This window comes from Heterodontus francisci, chromosome 48 (genome assembly GCF_036365525.1).
Source record: "Heterodontus francisci isolate sHetFra1 chromosome 48, sHetFra1.hap1, whole genome shotgun sequence".
Taxonomy (NCBI): Eukaryota; Metazoa; Chordata; class Chondrichthyes; order Heterodontiformes; family Heterodontidae; genus Heterodontus; species Heterodontus francisci.
In genome coordinates this window covers 18,572,199-18,594,710 of record NC_090418.1, presented here as the reverse complement: position 1 = coordinate 18,594,710, position 22,512 = coordinate 18,572,199, and the positions used below count along the sequence as shown (strand labels likewise).

Here is a 22,512-nt window from a genome sequence, read left to right as displayed (position 1 = left end):
ATTGATTGAATTAAAATTTCACCAGCCGTCATGGCGGGAGTCGAACCTATGTCTCCAAAGCATTTGCCTGGGCTTCTGGATTACTCATTCAATGAAATTACCACTACATCACCATCTCCCCGTTGTCAGGGTCATTGTGGTGGTTCACATGAATACAGCAAAATGCTTAACTGTTCTATCGGTAGCTAAAACATGCCCTCACATGATGATTGCGTCATTTCGAAAGGAATTCATGTCAAAGAAGTGTAGGCATTTAAGTTTCCAATGGGCTTATGGTAAAAACACTGCAATTACACGAGCTTCCATGGCTGTGTTCCCTAGCCAGCAATTTTGCAAAGGGTCTATTGTTCCCAATGTTGGGGCCCTTTGCAGATTTTCTTTAAGTGTGTGAAAAACCCTCACATTCTGGTACTCAGAAATGTGGGATCCTCTGCATTGGGCAGACTGAAGGCAGATTGGGTGACTGCTTTGCAGAACACCTCTGCTCAGTCCAAAAGCATGACCCCCAAGCTTCCGGTTCCTTACCATTACAATACACACCCCTACTCTCATGTCCATATATCTGTCCTGAGATTGCTGCAGTGTTTCAGTGAACATCAACGCAGTCTCGATGAACAGTACTTCATTAGGCACTCTACAGCCTGCCGGACTGAACATTGAGTTCAATCATTTCAGAGCATGACAGCCCCCCTCTATATTTTCATTTTTTTTATTTTTTATTTTTGTTTTATTTTATTTTAGTTTGTTTCATCATTCTTATCATTTGCCTGCCCACTGTTTCTTTTCATGCTTGTGCTTTGGGTCAGGGCTGTTCATTTTTCTGTCCATTAACACCCTCTCTGCACTAACGCTTTCACTTTCAACACACAATTAACATACCATTTGCCTTTGCTCCATGACCTTCTGGTCAGTTATTCTCTGTGACCCTGCCCTATTAACATCTTTACTTTTGTTATCTGTTACCCCACCCCCACTTTATTTGCTTAAAACCTATTAAATTTCTAGATATAGGACAGATGTCAGAGGTAGTTTCTTTACTCAGAGAGTAGTAAGGGCGTGGAATGCCCTGCCTGCAACAGTAGTAGATACGCCAACTTTAAGGGCATTTAAGTGGTCATTGGATAGACATATGGATGAAAATGGAATAGTGTAGGTCAGATGGTTTCATTGGTCGGCGCAACATCGAGGGCCGAAGGGCCTGTACTGCGCTGTAATGTTCTAAAAAAAAACCTTTGCCAGTTCTTGTGAAGGGTCACTGACCTGAAACGTTAACTCTGTTTCTCTCTCCACAGATACTGCCAGACCTGCTGAGTATTTCCACCATTTCTTGTTTTTATCTTATATTCTATTGTCCACATTCATTTTCATGTGTTCAATCGCCCAGCTCTACCTAAACAATTTTCTGTAAACTCACGGCAATATCACATCGATCCTAAAAATATAGATATATATTTTTATTATTCATTCATGGGATGTGGGCGTCACTGGCTATGCCAGCATTTATTGCCCATCCCGAATTGCCCTTGAGAAGGTGGTGGTGAGCTGCCTTCTTGAACCGCTGCAGTCCATGCGAGGTAGGTACACCCACAGTGCTGTTAGGGAGGAGTTCCAGGATTTTGACCCAGTGACAGAGAGGGAACGGCGATATAGTTCCAAGTCAGGATGGTGTGTGACTTGGAGGGAACTTGCTGGTGGTGATGTTCCCATGCATCTGCTGCTCTTGTCCTTCTTGGTGGTAGAGGTCGCGGGTTTGGAAGGTGCTGTTGAAGGAGCCTTGGTGCATTGCTGCACTGCATCTTGTAGATGGTACACACTGCTGCCACGGTGCGTCATTGGTGATGGGAGTGAATGTTTGTAGATGGGGTGCCAATCAAGCGGGCTGTTTTGTTCTGTATGGTTTCGAGCTTCTTGAGTGTTGTTGGAGCTGCACCCATCCAGGGCATGTTGAGAGTATTTCATCATGCTCCTGACTTGTGCCTTGTAAATGGTGGACAGAATTTGGGGAGTCAGGAGATGAGTTACTGGCCGCGGGATTCCTAGCCTCTGACCTGCTCGTGTTGCCACAGTATTTATATGGCTACTCCAGTTCAGTTTCTGGTCAATGGTAGCCCCTAGGATGTTGACAGTGGGGGATTCAGCGATGGTAATGCCATTGAATGTCAAGGGCAGATTGTTAGATTCTCTCTTGTTGGAGATGGTCATTGCTTGGCATTTGTGCGGCGCAAATGTTATTTGCCACTTATCAGCCCAAGCCTTGATATTGTCCAGGTCTTGCTGCATTTCGACACGGACTGCTTCAGTATCTGAGGAGTTGTGAATGGTGCTGAACATTGTGCAATCATCAGTGAACATCCCCACTTCTGACCTTATGATTGAAGGAAGTTCATTGATGAAGCAGCTGAGGATGGTTGGGCCGAGGACACCCTCCTGAGGAACTCCTGCAGTGATGTCCTGGAGCTCAGATGATTGACTTCCAACAACCACAACCATCTTCCTTTGTGCTAGGTATGACTCCAACCAGCAGAGTTTTCCACCTGATTCCCATTGACTTCAGTTTTGCTAGGGCTCCTTGATGCCATACTCCGTCAAATGCTGCCTTGATGTCAAGGGCAGTCACTCTCACCTCACCTCTTGAGTTCAGCTCTTTTGTCCATGTTTGAACCAAGGCTGTAATGAGGTCAGGAGTTGAGTGGCCCTGGCGGAACCCAAACTGAGCGTCACTGAGCAGGTTATTGCTATGCAAGTGCTGCTTGATGGCACTGTTGATGACACTTTCCATCACTTTACTGATGATTGAGAGTAGACTGATGGGGCGGTAGTTGGCTGGGTTGGCGTTGTCTTGCTTTTTGTAAAGAGGACATACTTGGGCAATTTTACACATTGCCGGGCAGATGCCAGTGTTGTAGCTCTACTGGAACAGCTTGGCTTGGGGTCCAGCAAGTTCTGGAGCACAGGTCTTCAGTACTTCTTTTTTTCTTTTGGGCCTCCTTATCTCGAGAGACAATGGATACGCGCCTGGAGGTGGTCAGTGGTTTGTGAAGCAGCGCCTGGAGTGGCTATAAAGGCCAATTCTGGAGTGACAGGCTCTTCCACAGGTGCTGCAGAGAAATTTGTTTGTTGGGGCTGTTGCACAGTTGGCTCTCCCCTTGCGCCTCTGTCTTTTTTCCTGCCAACTACTAAGTCTCTTCGACTCGCCACAATTTAGCCCTGTCTTTATGGCTGCCCGCCAGCTCTGGCGAATGCTGGCAACTGACTCCCACGACTTGTGATCAATGTCACACGATTTCATGTCGCGTTTGCAGACGTCTTTATAACGGAGACATGGACGGCCGGTGGGTCTGATACCAGTGGCGAGCTCGCTGTACAATGTGTCTTTGGGGATCCTGCCATCTTCCATGCGGCTCACATGGCCAAGCCATCTCAAGCGCCGCTGACTCAGTAGTGTGTATAAGCTGGGGGTGTTGGCCGCTTCAAGGACTTCTGTGTTGGAGATATAGTCCTGCCACCTGATGCCAAGTATTCTCCGAAGGCAGCGAAGATGGAATGAATTGAGACGTCGCTCTTGGCTGGCATACGTTGTCCAGGCCTCGCTGCCGTAGAGCAAGGTACTGAGGACACAGGCCTGATACACTCGGACTTTTGTGTTCCGTGTCAGTGCGCCATTTTCCCACACTCTCTTGGCCAGTCTGGACATAGCAGTGGAAGCCTTACCCATGCGCTTGTTGATTTCTGCATCTAGAGACAGGTTACTGGTGATAGTTGAGCCTAGGTAGGTGAACTCTTGAACCACTTCCAGAGCGTGGTCGCCAATATTGATGGATGGAGCATTTCTGACATCCTGCCCCATGATGTTCGTTTTCTTGAGGCTGATGGTTAGGCCAAATTCATTGCAGGCAGACGCAAACCTGTCGATGAGACTCTGCAGGCATTCTTCAGTGTGAGATGTTAAAGCAGCATCGTCAGCAAAGAGGAGTTCTCTGATGAGGACTTTCCGTACTTTGGACTTCGCTCTTAGACGGGCAAGGTTGAACAACCTGCCCCCTGATCTTGTGTGGAGGAAAATTCCTTCTTCAGAGGATTTGAACGCATGTGAAAGCAGCAGGGAGAAGAAAATCCCAAAAAGTGTGGGTGCGAGAACACAGCCCTGTTTCACACCACTCAGGATAGGAAAGGGCTCTGATGAGGAGCCACCATGTTGAATTGTGCCTTTCATATTGTCATGGAATGAGGTGATGATACTTAGTAGCTTTGGTGGACATCCAATCTTTTCTAGTAGTCTGAAGAGACCACGTCTGCTGACGAGGTCAAAGGCTTTGGTGAGATCAATGAAAGCAATGTAGAGGGGCATCTGTTGTTCATGGCATTTCTCCTGTATCTGACGAAGGGAGAACAGCATGTCAATAGTCAATCTCTGTGCACGAAAGCCACACTGTGCCTCAGGGTAGACGCGCTCGGCCAACTTCTGGACCCTGTTCAGAGCGACTCGAGCAAAGACTTTCCCCACTATGCTGAGCAGGGAGATTCCACGGTAGTTGTTGCAGTCACCGCGGTCACCTTTGTTTTTATAGAGGGTGATGATGTTGGCATCGCGCATGTCCTGGGGTACTGCTCCCTCGTCCCAGCACAGGCATAGCAGTTCATGTAGTGCTGAGAGTATAGCAGGCTTGGCACTCTTGATTATTTCAGGGGTAATGCTGTCCTTCCCAGGGGCTTTTCCACTGGCTAGGGAATCAATGGCATCACTGAGTTCCGATTTGGTTGGCTGTATGTCCAGCTCATCCATGACTGGAAGAGGCTGGGCTGCATTGAGGGCAGTCTCAGTGACAGCATTCTCCCTGGAGTACAGTTCTAGGTAGTGCTCAACCCAGCGGTCCATCTGTTTGCGTTGGTCAGTGATTATGTCCCCCGATTTAGATTTGACGGGGGTGATCTTCTTGATGGTTGGCCCAAGAGCTCTCTTCATGCCATCATACATTCCTCTGATGTTTCTGGTGTCTGAGGCCAGCTGAATATGACTGCATAGGTGTTGCCAGTAGTCGTTTGCACAACGCCTAGCTGTTCTTTGTGCAGTACTTCTGGCTGCTTTAAGTGCTGCGGATGTTAAATCGCTGGGGGCTTTCTTGTAGTTCAAAAGTGCAATGCGCTTAGCGGCTATGACAGGTTCCAGCTCTTCATTATGAGATTGAAACCAGTCTGCATTTCTCTTCGCACTTTTGCCGTAGGTGGTCAAAGCTGACTCATAGATGGCGTCTCTGATGTGGGCCCACTTGGTCTCAGCATCCCCTGTGGGAGTGTTTTGAAGGGCTGTTACAAGTGAATTTAGAAATTTTTGTAACAGCTGTGGGTGAGAAATTCTGCTCGTGTTGATGCGCGGGTGGCCCTTCTGCTTGGAATGATGCAACTTCTTTGGTCTGAGTCTAACCTTGCTGCACACCAGGGAGTGGTCGGTGTCGCAGTCCGCACTGTGGAAGCTGCGTGTGATTTGAACACTGTTTAAGGCGGCTCGCCTTGTGACAATGAGGTCTAGCTGGTGCCAACGACGTGATCTTGGGTGCCTCCATGAAACCTGGTGACAGGGTTTAGTGTGAAAGAACGAGTTGGTGATGCAGAGGTTATGATAGGTACACAACTCAAGCAGTCTCTGTCCGTTCTCATTCATCCTTCCAACGCCATAGCGCCCAAGGCAGGAGGGCCATGAGTCATGGTCGGCCCCAACCCTGGCATTAAAGTCCCCCAGCAGGAATAGGTGTTCGGTGTTGGGGATGCTGCTAATGATGTTATGGAGTTGTTCATAGAACTGGTCTTTAGCTTCAGGTGCGGAGCAGAGTGTTGGAGCATAGATGCTGAGTAGGTGTACTGGACCAGAGGTGGTGAGCAGTCGGATGGACAGTATGCGTTCCGAGCCATTTGAGGGAGGCTCTATCATGCTGAGCAAGGAGTTTCTGATGGCGAAGCCCACTCCATGCTGTCTTGGTTCTTCAGGATCCCTGCCCTGCCAGAAGAAGGTGTAGTCTTGCTCTGCTAGAGAGCCACTCGCGGGGAGGCGAGTCTCCTGAAGTGCTGCAATGTCCACATTGAATCTACTGAGCTCGTTGTTAATGATGGCGGTCTTCCGAGAATCGTTGATTTGTGTAAGGTCTTCCGACAGGCCAGGACACATAGTTCTGACCAACATATCTTTGTGTCATCAGGAAATTTAGCATCCTTACCTCTACCTTCATCCAAGTCATTCATATAGAATGTCCTGTGGCATTTGAGTCCCCTGCAATGTTCCCTGTGGCATCACAGTATTTACGGTTTACCAACCAGAAAATGACCCATTTATGCCCACTCACGTTCCCAGTTAGCTAGCCAATTCTCCAGCCAGGCTACAATGTTACCCCCTATACCGTGGGCTCTTATTTTGTTTAGTAACCTTTGATGAGGGACCGTGTCAAATGCCTTCTGAAAATTTAAGTCCAGCGCACCCACATGTTCCCCTTTAACCATGTTGCTGGATACTTCCTCACAGAGCTCCAATAAATTAATCAAACACGATTTCCTTTTCACAAAACCATGTTGACTCTGCCTGATTGCATTGAGATTTTCTAAAGGAACTGCTATAATCCCCTTAATAGTGGATTCTAGCATTTTCCCTATGACAGATGTGCGGCTAACTGGCCCATAGTTTCCTGCTCTCTGCCTTCTTCCCTTCTGAATAGCGGAGTTACATTTGCAATTTTCCAATCTGAAGGAACCTTTCCAGCAGCTAGGTAATTTTGGAAAAGTAAAGCCAATCCATCCACTATCTCAGAAGCCACTTAATTTAAGACCCTTGTATGAAGCTTTTGACAAGGTCCAACATGGCAGACTAGTTAAAAGAAATAAACTCCCATGGGATCTAGCGAAATGCAGCAAGGTGGATACAAAATTGGCGCAGTAGCCGGGAACAAAAGGTAATTGTCGACGGGTTATCTTGTGTTTTAGCAACTGGGGGGCGTTTTGCAGGGCTCAGTACTGGAAACCCTGCTTTTTGCGGTATATTTTAACAATTTGGACTTAAAAGTAGGGGGCATGATCAAGAAGTTTGCAGACGACACAAAGGTTGACCGTGTGGTAGATAGCGAGGAGGATAGCTGTAGGCTGCAGGAAGATATTGGTGGTCTGGTCAGATGGGCAGAAAAGTGGCAAATGGAATTCAACCTGGAGAAGTGTGAGGTGATGCATTTAGGGAGGTCAAACAAGGCAAAGGAATACACGATTAATGGGAAAGTACTGAGAAGTGTAGAGGAAGTGAGGGACCTTAGAGTGAATGTCCACAGATCCCTGAAGGTAGCAAGACAGGTCGATAAGGTTATTAAGAAGGCCTATGGAACCTTTTCCTTTATTGGCCGAGATATAGAACATAAGAGCAGGGAGGTTATGCTGGAACTGTATAACTCATTGGTTGGGCTACAACTTAGGTATGGTGTGCAGTTCTGGTCACCTCATTACAGAAAGGATGTAATTGCACTAGAGAGGGTACAGAGGAGATTTACAAGGATGTTTCCAGGACTGGGAAAATACAGCAATGAAGAAAGATTGGATAGGCTGGGGTTGTTCTCCTTGGAACAGAGAAGTGATCTGATTGAAATGTACAACATTTTGAGGGGCCTGGATAGAGAGGAGGTGAAGGGTCTATTTGCCTTCCCGATGGTGGGGGAGTCCAGAACCAGGGGTCATAGTCTAAGGATACGGGGTAAATCTTTCAGGACTGTGATGAGGAGAACTTTCTTCATCCAAAGAGTGGTGAACCTGTGGAATTCACTACCACAGAAAGCAGTTGAGGCCAAAACATTATATGTTTTCAAGAAGGAGTTAGATATAGCTCTTAGGTTCAAAGGGATCAAAGGATATGGGGGGGACAGCGGAGCAGATTTCTGAGTTCGATGATCAGACATGATCATAATGAATTGCGGAGCAGGCTCGAAGGGCCGAATAGCCTACTCCGACTCCTATTTTCTGTGTTTCTATGTTTCTGAGAGGTCAGTGACGAGCGGGTATAGATTTAAAGTGATTGGTAGAAATATTAGAGGGGAGATTAGGAAAAACCTTTTCACTCAGAGCGTGCTAATGGTCTGGAACTCACTGCCTGAAAGTGCAATTGAGGCAGAAACCCTCAACTCATTCAAAAAGGAGTCTGGATATGCACCTCAAGTGCCCTAATCTGCAGGGCTAGGGATCAAATGCTGGAAGGTAGAATTAGAATGGGTGGATCCTGCATAAACCAGGACAGTGAGGATATTACACACCAGGATCGACTCCCAGAGAATATTCAGTTTTTTTATTTTTTATTTTATTTAGAGATACAGCACTGAAACAGGCCCTTTGGCCCACCGAGTCTGTGCTGACCAACAACCACCCATTTATACTAACAATACATTAACCCCATATCCTCTACCACATCCCCACCATTCTCCTACCACTTACCTACATTAGGGGCAATTTAACTATCAACCTGCAAGTCTTTTGAAGGTGGGAGGAAACCCACGCAGACACAGGGAGAACTTGCAAACTCCACACAGGCAGTACCCAGAACTGAACCCGGGTCACTGGAGCTCTGAGGCTGTGGTGCTAACCACTGCACCACTGTGCCGCCCATCATCATAAGCAAAGGGAATGTGCCTCAATATCAAGTCGAGTATAATGACCAGTAGATCTGCCGCTTCCATGGCCACCAGGTACCGAGTGAGACATTTGGAGAGACCACACGTTCCCTGGGACAGAATGACAATCGTCACCAAGTTAACTGTGAGGAAGTGAAATAAACAGTGAAATCATAGATCAGTCTGGGGGCAATGTTACCAGCTTGATTGAGGACTTAATGAGATTTTCAAATGTGTTACTGTATCCAGTGATACATTGAAATGACTGAACCTGAAAGGAAGAAAGGAGAAGGTGTGTGATATGTTGGAAGGCAAGGAGAGATTAAATGACAAAAGGATGATGCTGAAATTGTTGTACTCGACGCTTTTAATCCTTTCCCTGCCTGTTTTAAAAACTGTTCTGTCTCAAAGAACTGCCAGTTCTGACGAAGGGGTCAGCGACATGAAACAATAACATTGCTTCTTCCTACACAGATGCTGTCAGATATGCTGAGCAACTTCAGCATTCTTTGTTCATTTCAGATTTCCAAACTTCGGTGCACTTTGCTTTTTGTACAGAAAGTTAAGCGTTGAATAGACTGAGAGATTCCCTCACCTGTAACAGGCAGCGCCGAATTCAATTATTTGTAATGACTGGCAAGTAGCCTGCTGAAAAATCAAGTGAACAAATAATCCGAATTGTTAACTAACAACCGTAAACAAGATACATTTTGCATCAGTTTGGGAGTAAAAACAGTAGTGTGAAGAAGTACAATGACATTTGTATATTGATCACATGTTCAGCGATGGATTAAATTACTATCCTTGTGACAATTAGAGAGTACTGAACAAGGTTTCACTGAGGGGAAGCTAAAAACAAAACACGGTGTTTTAAAAATTAAACCCGGGTACGGCCAAACCCAGGCAAAGGCTGAAACGGGAGCCCTGGAACCCTTTCTCACCTGGTCATAACACAGGTTATTCACAAATCTGGAAAAGGAAATTGGCTGCACTTCTTTTGTGTCAGTAGTCGGTTCCCACGTGATTGAAATTACAATAGAAATGGCCAGCAGTGGACATGGGAGAAACTTGTGATTGCGCAGAGGAGAAAGCATTTCATTGATGAAAGCTTCTGTCATTTAACAATACAGAAGTTATAGCTGGACTATAAAACAGTTCCGTGGATAAACAGGGAGGCTCTGGCTCCTGGGCACGGCGTTCCTAGCTAGCTCCATAACATTAGTCAAATAACCATTGTTTTTCTGAGCAAACGTTCTTGTCTTTCACCCCCACTCAAACTTCATCCCAACATTTTTTTTTTGCAAGTGATTGTAGGACCAACCTCGATCGCATCCAATGTACATGGGCAGAGATAGACCTGCCCCATGGCGATGCCTCACTGCATGTTCTCCACCAGGCCATTAGGGAAAGACAGGAGGTGCTTTATCCCCAAACTGGCACCAAGAAACTGCCACACCTGACCAAGGTGGTCTGGAAGGAGGTATCAGAGGAGTGAATCAACCGTGATGTCCATTGGAGAAATGTGGATGTAGTTTAGGAAATGGGCAAATGACCTGCTCCGCATTACCAGTTTAAGTGTGATGATCAAACTGTACAACGTGTCTCTCGTGTGTTGATATTAATGCATATTTGTGGGTGGGCAGGTATGCTAGGCGTTGGAATGTGCCGTCAGCCTCAGTGTTGCATGGCAATTGAAGCAAAACCATGTCAAAATCTGGCAGATGTGGGCACTTGGATGCAACTTCCGGCTGGCAGGACAGAACGTGTGATGCAGATGTGTGCAGACAAGAAAGTAAGGCATTACTTGAGGTGTAAATTAGCCTGTGCTGTGTCATGCAGGAGAAGCTTAAACATACTGGGAGAGAAAGATCGAATAGAGCAGGTGGTTTACCTGACATGAGGCTTCTCACGCCTGCTGAGGAGGAGGCTCCGCAGCTAGCAGGAGAGGAGCAGAGAGGCTGGAAAGACCAGGTGATGGCATATGGGCACACAGGTGGAGCGGGAGGCAATGTGTAGCTCTCATATTGGGATGAACATTAATGTAGTTCTGTTTGTTCTCTAGAGCAGTTCGTCATAATCCCAAGTCCAACCACAAACACGTGAAGAGCCTGAAGAGCCCACCTCTGTCCCAGAGATTGCACTGTCACCTGCCTCTTCATCAACCTTCACCAGCACAGGAACATCCGCGTGAGTTGTGAAGGGGTCACATTTAGATTTAGAGTGACAATCTGGTGATTACAACATGGATAAAATACAACAGTGGACAGAGAATGGGACAGTTGTGCCCCTTGGTATTCAGAGGACTGTGAGGGACCAGGCCAGTGCTGAGACCAATGCTGTTGATTGTCATCGGGTAGCCGTCACACTAGCTTGCTGCACATGCACAAAAAGTTAGGAAGACCTATCTCCATGATGCGGAAGGTCCTGCGTAGCTTTATGTGAATGCTGGAGCAGTCCATGCTAGCCATGGGTTCTGCCTTGTCTCTGGCATGTGAGCGCATGGATCCATCCATGGAGAGGTTGGAGGCCACCATGGAGAGCCGAGTGGATCACGAGGACCATATGCTCTCTGACCTGTGTTCCATCACTCTCGCTATGGGCTCAGTGTGGCAGTGGCTAGGTGAGAGGGGGATCAGACATGTGGACATCCTTCAAGGTGCCCCGACTCCTCAAGGAAGGCCCATTCCTTACCCCTTGCACAGGAATTTATTCAGACCATGGCTCCACCATGCGGTGAGGTCGCTAATTGAAAGAAGGCAACCTCCCTGTGTGCTTGGGGGGCTCATCTGTGGGCGATCATTGGCTCACAGAGGAACCCCACCAGGAAAAAACTCCACTGACTTTAAATCCCCTCATGTGCGCTAAACACCCACCATTCCCTGGTGTCCTGGGTTCCAGTGATGGTTCTGATCCCAGGCCTGATTTAGTACTGGCACTGGCTGCCATTCCCTGACTGACCCCAGTGACCTCGCCACACTGGTGTCCGGGGTTCCAGCTCTGGGCCTGGTTCCAATGTCTGTTCTTGTAACATCAGTTCCACTTCTCCCAGTGGCACTGCCGATACTCCTGAGCTTCCGGCCCTCTGATTGTCCAACAGCTCTTGTCGGCCCACTTCATGCCCGAAAAGGGAAGGGAATCTGGCGCCGAGATGTAAATTTCCCGAGGGCCGTAAAATTGCGTCGGGGGTCTGGAGGCCTCCAAATTCCCGAGGTGGGGCTCTCCCCGCTTATTCGACCGGGCGCTGGGAGCCCCACCAATGCCCATAAATACCGCCCGAACAGTCACAAACACATTTACACACAGACTCCCTTAATAAACCTGCCTGGAGAGCTACATCTGCTCTCACTCTCTCTCTCACACACACACAAAGACTGAAACAAACAGCGATTACAACCTACATACGCAGAGCTAGAGAAATGCATACAGAGACACACACACACCCAGAGATATTCCCCCCAGACACAGACAGAGACACAGAGACACAGAATCATGCAGCTAGATATCAGCCCCAGCACAGTCACAAAACAAACAGTCACAACACAAACAGACACACACAGACTCGAACGACCAGAGATGACCCTTCACACACACACGGCCAGAGACACTCCACAAACACACAGACAGATGCATAAATCCTGCAGTCACCCCAGAAACACAGAGATACACACACACAGTCACATGGGCAGAGATTATTCCAAACACACAGAAGCACACACACGATTACATACACAGTGCTTAAACCCCAGATACACAGCTAGAGATACAGACATACTCACAGACAAACACAGACAGGCAGAGAACCAGTCACAGAAAGCGACTCTCACACAAAGACATCACACCGCACACAACGTCATGACACACAAACGCACGCACCTAGCACCCCACTCCCCTGCCCTGCCACCCACACACATTCACATACACTCACTAATCACACATTCAGAGATAAAAAATCATAGATCACAAACCAGCTACACAGTCAGTGACACACACACTCACACAGATCACACACCCCACAGACTACCAGAGACACAAAAAGAGACTCTCACACCTAGAGGTCACACTGCACACACACACACACACACACACGCAGAGTGACTCACACACCCAGAGATCACCCCCACATCCATACTCAGACACAGACTCTAAAATACTAGATTTACCTCGTGGATTTTAATCCCAGACGTAGGTTTCAATTCCAGATTTCAAGCTTTAATATATTAAAATGCAACAAAAATGTGATGGGCCATTGTTTAAAATACTGGAATTCTTCAGAGTACTTTCCAATGCAGGAACATTACTGAAGGAGTAAGAGAAACAGTGAAGGAGTCAGAGACAGAGACAGAACAGAACAGCGAAAGAGGCAGTGAGAGCGAGTCAGAGAAAGGAAAGGGACAGAATGATAGAGAAATACAGGCAGGGAGTCAGGGAAACACATGGAAAGAGACAGGAAGAAAGGAAGAGGGTGCAGAACAGAGTGTGGGAGAGACGTGGAAAGAGAACGAAACAGAGAGAAAGACAATTAAAGTGTGTGAGAGACAACGACAGTGAATGAGAGGGAGAGAGTGGGAGACAGTGCGGGAGAGAGAAAGAGGAGACATACAGGCATAAAGAGAGAGAGAGAGAGAGAGAGGTCGAAGGAGTGAGAATGAAGCAGACATGGAGTTAAAGAAAGAAACAGGCAGGGAATGAGAGTGATAGAGTGAGAGAGACAGACAGGGAAGGGAGAGGGTCAGACATTGAATGAGAGAGAGAAAGAGAGAGAGTGAAAGTAAGACAGACAGAACCTGAGAAATAATAAAGACAGTCAGTGTGTGTATGAGAAAAAGAGAGGGAGAGAGAGAGAAATGATGAGGGAGTGAATGAGACAGACAGAACGTGCGAGGGAGAGACAGACAGGGAATGAGAGAGATTCAAAGAGATGGGGAGTGAGTGGGAAACAAAAAGAGCATGAGTGAGATAGACAGGGAATGAAGATTAGAATGAGAGAGACAGACAAATGGAGAGAGAGAGACAGGTGGAACTGCATTTATCCAATGAGTATTGAGCTGTGGGTGGAATTGACGTGTGTCACTGGGTCTTGTTCATTTCCCTGTCTGGGTGTGGAGACTGTGAACGCGTCAGATATTTTCAAACTGCAGCACTGTTCCCGACTAGGGTTTTTTTCAGGTTGTTTTTCTTCAGGTTTGCACTTGCTGATGTTCTATATTCAGTATATTCACACCTAATCTGTACTAATGCTTTGTCTTTCAAAACACCATTAACATATTGTTTGCCTTTGCTCCGTGACCTTTTGGTCAGCTATGTGGCCTGGTCCAATCTGCACCTTCTCCTTTGTTATCTCTTGCCCAACCCCCACCTCACTTGTTTATAATCTGTGACTTTTCTAATATTTGTCAGTTCCGAAGAAGGGTCACTGACCCGAAACGTTAACTCTGCTTCTCTTTCCACAGATGCTGCCAGACCTGCTGAGTGAATCCAGCATTTCTTGTTTTTGTTGTAGGGTTTAGACTGGCTCGGTCATAGAAGACAAAGGGTAGCAGTGGAAGGGTGTTTTTCTGAATGGAGGGCTGTGACTCGTGGTGTTCCGTAGGGATCAGTGCTGGGACCTTTGCTGTTTGTCGTATACATAAATGATTTGTAGGAAAATGTAGCTGGTCTGATTAGTAAGTTTGCGGATGACACAAAGGTTGGTAGAGTTGCGGATAGTGATGAGGATTGTCAGAGGATACAGCAGGATATAGATCGGTTGAAGCCTTGGGCAGAGAAATAGCAGATGGAGTTTAATCCAGACAAATGTGAGGTAATGCATTTTGGAAGATCAAATACAGGTGGGAAGTATACAGTAAATGGCAGAACCCTTAGGAGAATTGACAGGCAGAGAGATCTGGGAGTACAGGTCCACAGATCACTGAAAGTGGCAACGCAGGTGGATAAGGTAGTCAAGAAGGCATACAGCATGCTTGCCTTCATCGGTCGGGGCATTGGGTATAAAAATTGGCAAGCCATGCTGCAGCTGTACAGAACTTTAGTTAGGCCACACTTAGAATATTGCGTGCAATTCTGGTCTCCACACTACAAGAAGGACGTGGAGGCTTTGGAGAGGGTACAGAAGATATTTACCAGGATGTTGCCTGGTCTGGAGGGCTTTAGCTATGAGGACAGGTTGAATAAACTTGGATTATTTTCACTGGAACGACGGAGGTGGAGGGGCGACATGATAGAGGTTTACAAAGTTATGAGTGGCATAGACAGAGTGGATAGTCAGAAGCTTATTCCCAGGGTGGAAGAGTCAGTTACTAGTGGACATAGGTTTAAGATGCGAGGGGCAAAGTTTAGAGGGGATGTGCGAGGCAAGTTCTTTACACAGAGGGTGGTGAGTGCCTGGAACTTGCTGCCGGGGGAGGTGGTGGAAGCAGGTACGGTAGCGACATTTAAGAGGCATCTTGACAAATACATGAATAGGTTGGGAATAGAGGGATACGGTCCCCGGAAGTGCAGAAGGTTTTAGTTTAGACAGGCATCAAGATCGGCGCAGGCTTGGAGGGCCGAATGGCCTGTTTCTGTACTGTACTGTTCTTTGTTCTTTGTTTTTCGCTTTCAAATCGGATCAGCTGGTCAAACTAGTTCTGTGCTGAATTGTCCTGGAGCAACATGTCAATGTAGAGGCCCAACCGAACAGATAGAAAGGCATAATATAAAAGCAAAATACTGCGGATGCTGGAAATCTGAAATAAAAACAAGAAATGCTGGAAATACTCAACAGGTCTGGCAGCGTCTGTGGAGAGAGAAGCAGAGTTAATGTTTCAGGTCAGTGACCCTTCTTCAGAATTGAAAGGCATTGCGTCGTGTTGGAGACTCATGGGATGAAGCCAACAGCTGACCTGGGATGTTTCTGGGTGGGAAAGGTCCCAATCCCAAACCTCCTTCCCTGTATCGGCCTCTCCAGAGGAAGAGACACCTCTCTCAGTCTGGTGTGTTTGTGAGTTATGTGGTCTCAATGTCTCTCTATCTAAACCTTTGCTGCTTTCAATCCTCTGCTTTCAAATCGAGATTTGTTATGATGAGGTATTTCTGACAGGTTATCTGCCTAACTGCGAGACGAAGCTCTGGGAGCTTCCTGTACCTTATCTTATCAATCGCTTGCTTTGATTTACCCCATCTGGATTTCCCACTTCTCTTTTCATTTACTTTGGAAATTTTAATGACAAGGTGCAAAGAGAGTGAGAGTGATAAGGCTGGTTATTGGACAGGACCTTCCTCCACCTTGGACAGAGGCCTTCACCCTGAGGCAGCATCCAATGGGTCTCTGAGTTCTTATGTCTGTTTATTACTTTGGGGGTGAATTCTCTCGATCTGAGAGATCGATCTGTAGTAGTCACTTGAAGTGATATCTGTTTGTGGACGTGACTTTATGTCAGATGCAGACCTGCCAATTTAAGTGGTGTGCACTGTGGGTATTTTTCGTTCTGTTCACTGCAGTGAGTTTAGGTGGTGTGCATGGCAGCTATTTGCAGTGGTAAACACTGTGGTCAATTTAAGTGCTATGATATATGGACTATAGATCCACTCTGTGACCTCCCCGTGAAGTCTCTGTAGATGCAGACCCGCTCACTTAGTATTCCGTGGTGTCCCTGAAAGTACAAACCCTCTCTGTTACTTCCCTGTGGAGTCTCTGCAAGGACACGCACTCTCTGGGATCTTCCCCTGTGCAGTCTCTGTGAGGACAGTCCCATTCTGTGACTCACCCCACGGAGTCTTTGAAAGAACAAACTAAATCTGTGACTCCAACTTTGGATTCTCTGAATAGAAAGATGCATTCCGTGACTCCCCTGTGCAGTGTCTTTATCTACAGACTAACTCGATCACTCCCACTTTGGCCTCTCTGTAAGGACAGATGCACTCTGTGACTCTGCCGTGAGTCTCTGTAAGGTAAGACCCACACTATGACTTCCTCTGTGGAGTCTCTGTATGTGCAGACCCAGTTTGGGACTCCTTGCTCGATTTCCCTGAAGCGTTGAAATTTATTTTCTGTGATTTAAGAATTCCAATTTCGCATCTAGTTCAAGGTATACTTTGATGCAGAAAGGGTTTGATTGTAAGAGGTTAACTGAACTTGTTTGCTCAGTGAGTAGAATTGGAATAAAGAGTCGCATGAACGATGTTTTGACGAGTCTGTTTGTTCAGCAACTGTAATTAATGTCAGTTGCAATAACAACTAATGCTCTCCCTTGGGAATTTCTCTCTGCTTTAAATAAGGGTTTCCATTCACTGTGTCACCTCATACCATCACCACATTGCCTCCAACAGAAATTACAACAGCAACTTACATAGAAGAGAAGCTATGAGTCTGATAGATTTTATTGCATCTTATAATGAAGATATGCGAATAAAAAGAATATTTCAGAATATTGAAAAGATTTACTATCCATTCCTCGCTGCTGTTAGTGTTCCTCGTAAGTATTAATGTCCAGTTAGTAAGTTTACAATCCATGTTGCACTGTAATATTAATCTGGCTGACAACATTACAGGCTCAGCTATTAATGGTATTCTATGTTTCAAATTGTTTCATCTTTATTAACACATGAGTTGTTGTTTCAAGATATTTGTACATTCTCACTGCTGTTGGTGCCCTTGACATGTCCCTGCATCCAGATATTACTACTATACAGCATTTAACTCTGTGACTTCCTTTGGCATTCCCCATCCCATCTGCAATGTTGTGGGCTATTGATGGTATACGTGATACCATATTACCAAGGTTCAGATATTCTATATCCAACTGAAGCAGAGACTCTGTGATTAACAAATTTCATTCTGTTGTCTATTCTGAAAATGTACAACATATCAGATGATTTTTTCATGGTTTAGGAGACTTTTTAGCAAATCTTGGAAGATCACCTACCTGTAACATTAACTCTGTTTCTCTCTCCACAGATGCTGCCTGACTTGCTATGGATTACCAGCATTTTCTGCACTTATTTAAGATTTTCAGCATCCACTGTAGTGCATTTTTCTTTTCACTAATAGTTAGTATGTTTCCTTATACAGAATCACAGAAAACAAATTCTGGCAGATCCCACATGCACACACTTACATCTTTACATGTTTGAATTATCATTTGCAGTTAGTGTCTCTTTTTCCACCATCTGCTGTTCTAGATTAGTGCCACTACATCTGATTGTTAGACTAGGGTTATAACATGAACTAACATTCTTAATCAATCGTCACTCATTCAGATTTCAATACATTTATTTCCAATCACTGTTTTGAATGACAATTTCATATACAATTGGATCCCATGCCAATCCAGCACAGTCCAGTTGAGACCATAAATTTATCATCTCGTTTTATCTGCTCATGTTAAAAACCAATTAGTCACGAAGTATAAGGTGGAAACATTTCCATTTGCGTTCAGATACTAAACAAAACAAAAATCGTTGGCGCTTTGTCTGCTAGTTAAGTTGTATGAGCTCGATGCTAAAGGTGCACGCTCAATGATATCAAAATTACTTTAATATTCTAAGCTATTTACCTTTATACCTGAACTGTCCTTGGTACTTATTACCTGACGATTTGCCTATTAAATTACAGCCTTTTCAACACAATTGATTTTGCTAACCCTTTGAATCTCTGTTTAGGCGGCATCTAGAGAATTGTGTCCAGTTCTAATAACAACACATTAGGAAAGATGTGAAGGTCATTGAGCAGGTGCAGAGGGGATTTACCAGAATGGTTCCAGGGATGCGGGATTTTAGCTACAATATTAGGTTGGACAAGCTGTGGATCAACGGAATATGAGGGGAGATTTGAGAGATGTGCACAAGATTCTAACTGGTTTTAGAAAGCAGGCAAAGAAAAGTTGGTTCCATTTGTTGATGGGTCAAGGACCAGGGGACATTATTTTAAGGGTTGGGGAAACATACAGGGGGCAAAACGAGGAGAAGTTTTTTTTGTGTTAGTGTGTGGTAATGACCTGAAGCTCACTGCATGGGTGGGTGGTGGAGGCGGAGACAGTCAATGATTTCAAAAGAATATTGTGGACACTTGAGGGAGATAAACTGCGATAGAGCAAGGGAATGGAACTGATTGGATTGCTCTGTGGAAAACCAACATGAACTCAATGGGCTGAACTGCCTCCTTCTGTGCCGTTATCACTCCATGACTATGACTCCATAACAATGAGTTGCACGTTTCACCTGAAAATGTCATCAGTGTTTTTGCTCCTAGCCTGATGTATACCTTCTCTTCTGTTTATTTCCTTTCCCCACAGTTAACTTACTGACGATTGTTATCCTGTCTCGGGGAAAGTGCGGTATCTCCAAATGTGTCACTCGCTACCTGGTGGCCATGGCAACGGCAGATCTACTGGTCATTATCCTTGACCTGATATCGAGACACTTTCCCATTGTTTATTATGAGCATTTTCTTTTCCTGATGTCCATTCCCGTGTGCAATATCCATATGGCCCTGCTTTATGCAGCTACAGACTGTTCTGTTTGGTTCACCGTCACTTTCACCTTTGATCGATTTGTGGCCATTTGTTGTCACAAGCTGAAAACTAAATTTTGCACCATGAAAAGGGCAACTTTGGTATTGGCAACTGTGACAGTGCTGAGCTGTTTAAAGAACATCGTCTGGTATTTTATGTATCTAGGACACTATCGCCTACTGAATAACCCCGTGTTTTGTGCTGCAGATCTAACTGATAGTAATTCAGAGTTATGGGGGACAATCGAAATTATTCACTACATTCTCACCCCTTGTGTCCCATTTGTTCTGATTCTGCTGCTCAATGCTTTAACCGTCAGACATATTTTAGTGGCCAGCAGAGCCCGAAGGAGACTCCAGGGTCACAGCAGTGGGAAGAGTCACAGAGATTCGGAGATGGAGAGCAGAAGGAAATCGATCATTTTACTCTTTGTTATTTCAGGGAATTTCATACTGTTATGGTCACTCTTTACAGCAGTTTCTATATGTAACCGAATGAGTGAATTGGGTTATGTGATATATCGGCCTTATTTCGTACAAGAAATGGGCTTCATGCTACAGCTCCTGAGTTGCTGCACAAACACTGGTATTTATGCTGTAACCCAGACTAAGTTCAGAGAGCAGTTAATGAATGTGGTGAAATATCCCTTTACTCTAATTGTTACATTCAATAAACAATGAGAAGAAATAAAGGTTTCCCAGCATTCGAACCCGAATCCTGCCTCATATGATGCCTGATCCATTCACCCACGTTGGTCCAGTGATGCAGGTTAATATTAAAAGCCTCACTGACATACTCTGTAACCCACTGCCTGAGACACACTGTGAACTGCAAAATACTCCCACTGACCTCAGACATATTGTGACCCTGATGGAGAACACAGGAGAATATTAACAGACTCACTTGGACACTACATCATGACTATCATACGACAGGGCTGAACTGTGATCGATCAAAACTCCCAAACACACTGTCTGATATTTATAACGAGAGTGAGAGAAACCCTCCTGTAAATATTTGTCCAAGCTCCGTGTAAATATTAACTAAATCGCAGAAATCCCTGCGGACTTCAAAAAAGTAACAGAAATATTTTTTTTTTAGATTAGATTAGATATACAGCACTGAAACAGGCCCTTCGGCCCACCGAGTCTGTGCCGAACATCAACCACCCATTTATACTAATCCTACACTAATCCCATATTCCTACCAAACATCCCCACCTGTCCCTATATTTCCCTACCACCGACCTATACCAGTGACAATTTATAATGGCCAATTTACCTATCAACCTGCAAGTCTTTTGGCTTGTGGGAGGAAACCGGAGCACCCGGAGAAAACCCCACGCAGACCCAGGGAGAACTTGCAAACTCCACACAGGCAGTACCCGGAATCGAACCCGGGTCCTTGGAGCTGTGAGGCTGCGGTGCTAACCACTGCACCACTGTGCCGCCCTAATTTGTGCTTTAATTTCTGCCAAAAAACTTGAATAACAAGACCACAATTATAGAGTCACATATTTCATAGGAAGAATCTTTCTTTGCTTTCCTCCAGAGTCATAGAGTGATACAGCACAGAAAAAGCCCCTTCGGTCCATTGTGTATGTGCTGGCCATCAATCGCCTGTATATTCTAATCCCATTTTCCAGCACTTGTCCATAGCCTTGTTTGCTATGGTGTTTCAAGTGCTCATCTAAATGCTTCTTACATGTTTTGAGGGTTCCTGCCTCTCCCACAACTTCAGGCAGTGTGTTCCAGATTCCAACCACCCTCTCGGTGAAATTATTTTCCTCAAATATCCTCTAAACTTCCTGCCCCTTACCCGAAATCTATTCCACCTGGTCATTGACACCTCCGCAAAGGGAAACAGTTTCTTCCCATCTACCGTATCTATGCCCCTCATAATCGTGTACACCTCAACCACGTCCCCCTCAGCCTTCTCTGCTCTAAGAAAAACAGGCATAGCCTATCCAGTCTCGCTTCATAGCTGGAATACTCCAGCCCAGGCAGCATCCTTGTGAATCTCCTCTGCACCCTCTCCAGTGCCATCACATCCTTCCTGTAGTGTGGCGACCGGAACTGTACACAGTACTCCTGCTGCGGCTTAACTAGAGTTTTATACAGTTCCATCATAACCTCCCTGCTCTTATATTCTATGCCTCAGCTAATAAAGGCAAGAATCTCATTTGCCCTCCGCACCACCTTATCTAACTGTTCTACTGCCTTCAGTGATCTATGGACAAGTACACCAAGATCCCTCTGACACTCTGTACTTCCTAGGGTCCTACCATCCATTGTATATTCCCTGGCCTTGTTAGTCCTCCCAAAATGCATCACCTCACACTTCTCAGGATTAAATTCCATTTGCCAGTGCTATGCCCATCTTACCAGCCCATCCATATCATCCTGCAATCTAAGGCTTTCCTCCTCACTATTTACAACACCACCAATTTTCGTGTCATCTACAAACTTACTGATCATACCTCCTATATTCACGTCTAAATCATTAATGTACACCGCAAACAGCAAGGGACACTATCCCTGCGGGACACCACTGGTCACAGGCTTCCACTGGCAGAAACAACCCTCGACCATCAGCCTCTGCCTCCTGATACTAAGACAATGTTTGATCCAATTTGAAAATTGCCCTGGATCATATGGCTGTTATCTTTTTAACCAATCTCCCATGTGAACAAAGAACAAACAAAATTACAGCACAGGAACAGGCCCTTCGGCCCTCCAAGCCTGCGCCGACCCAGATCCTCTATCTAAACATGTTGCCTATTTTCTAAGGGTCTCTATCTCTTTACTTCCTGCCCATTCATGTATCTGTCTAGATACATCTTAAAAGACGCTATCGTGCCCACGTCTACCACCTCCGCCGACAACGCATTCCAGGCACCCACCACCCTCTGTGTAAAGGACTTTCCATGCATATTCCCCCTAAACTTTTCCCCTCTCACTTTGAGCTCGTGACCCCGAGTAATTGAATCCCCCACTCTGGGAAAAAGCTTCTCGCTATCCACCCTGTCTATACCTCTCATGATTTTGTACACCTCAATCAGGTCCCCCCTCAACCTCCGTCTTTCTAATGAAAATAATCCTAATCTACTCAACTTCTCTTCATAGCTAGCGCCCTCCACACCAGGCAACATCCTGGTGAACCTCCTCTGCACCCTCTCCAAAGCATCTATATCCTTTTGATAATGTGGCGACCAGAACTGCACGCAGTATTCCAAATGTGGCCGAACCAAAGTCCTATACAACTGCAACATGACCTGCCAACTCTTGTACTCAATACCCCGTCCGATGAAGGAAAGCATGCTGTATGCCTTCTTGTCCACTCTATTGACGTGCGTTGCCACCTTCAGGGAACAATGGACCTGAACACCCAAATCTCTC

The 22,512-nt window shown here is 45.7% G+C and overlaps 1 protein-coding gene across 1 annotated transcript; it reads left to right on the top strand.

The window, feature by feature from the left end:
• Window positions 1-16,965: 16,965 nt before the first annotated feature.
• On the top strand, window positions 16,966-19,794 carry LOC137357504 (probable G-protein coupled receptor 139). Its single transcript, XM_068023854.1, has 2 exons — window positions 16,966-17,077; window positions 18,896-19,794. Exons 1-2 carry the CDS (start codon window positions 16,966-16,968, stop codon window positions 19,792-19,794), a joined length of 1,011 nt encoding a protein of 336 aa, XP_067879955.1.
• Window positions 19,795-22,512: the final 2,718 nt, after the last annotated feature.

What these genes read in the sequence shown, in the direction of transcription:
- LOC137357504 (XM_068023854.1), top strand. Translation starts at nt 16,966, where the DNA reads ATGAGTCTGATAGATTTTATTGCATCTTATAATGAAGATATGCGAATA. An exon ending in CGCTGCTGTTAGTGTTCCTC is followed by an intron (nt 17,078 to 18,895) that starts GTAAGTATTAAT and finishes CTTTCCCCACAG; the next exon opens with TTAACTTACTGACGATTGTT.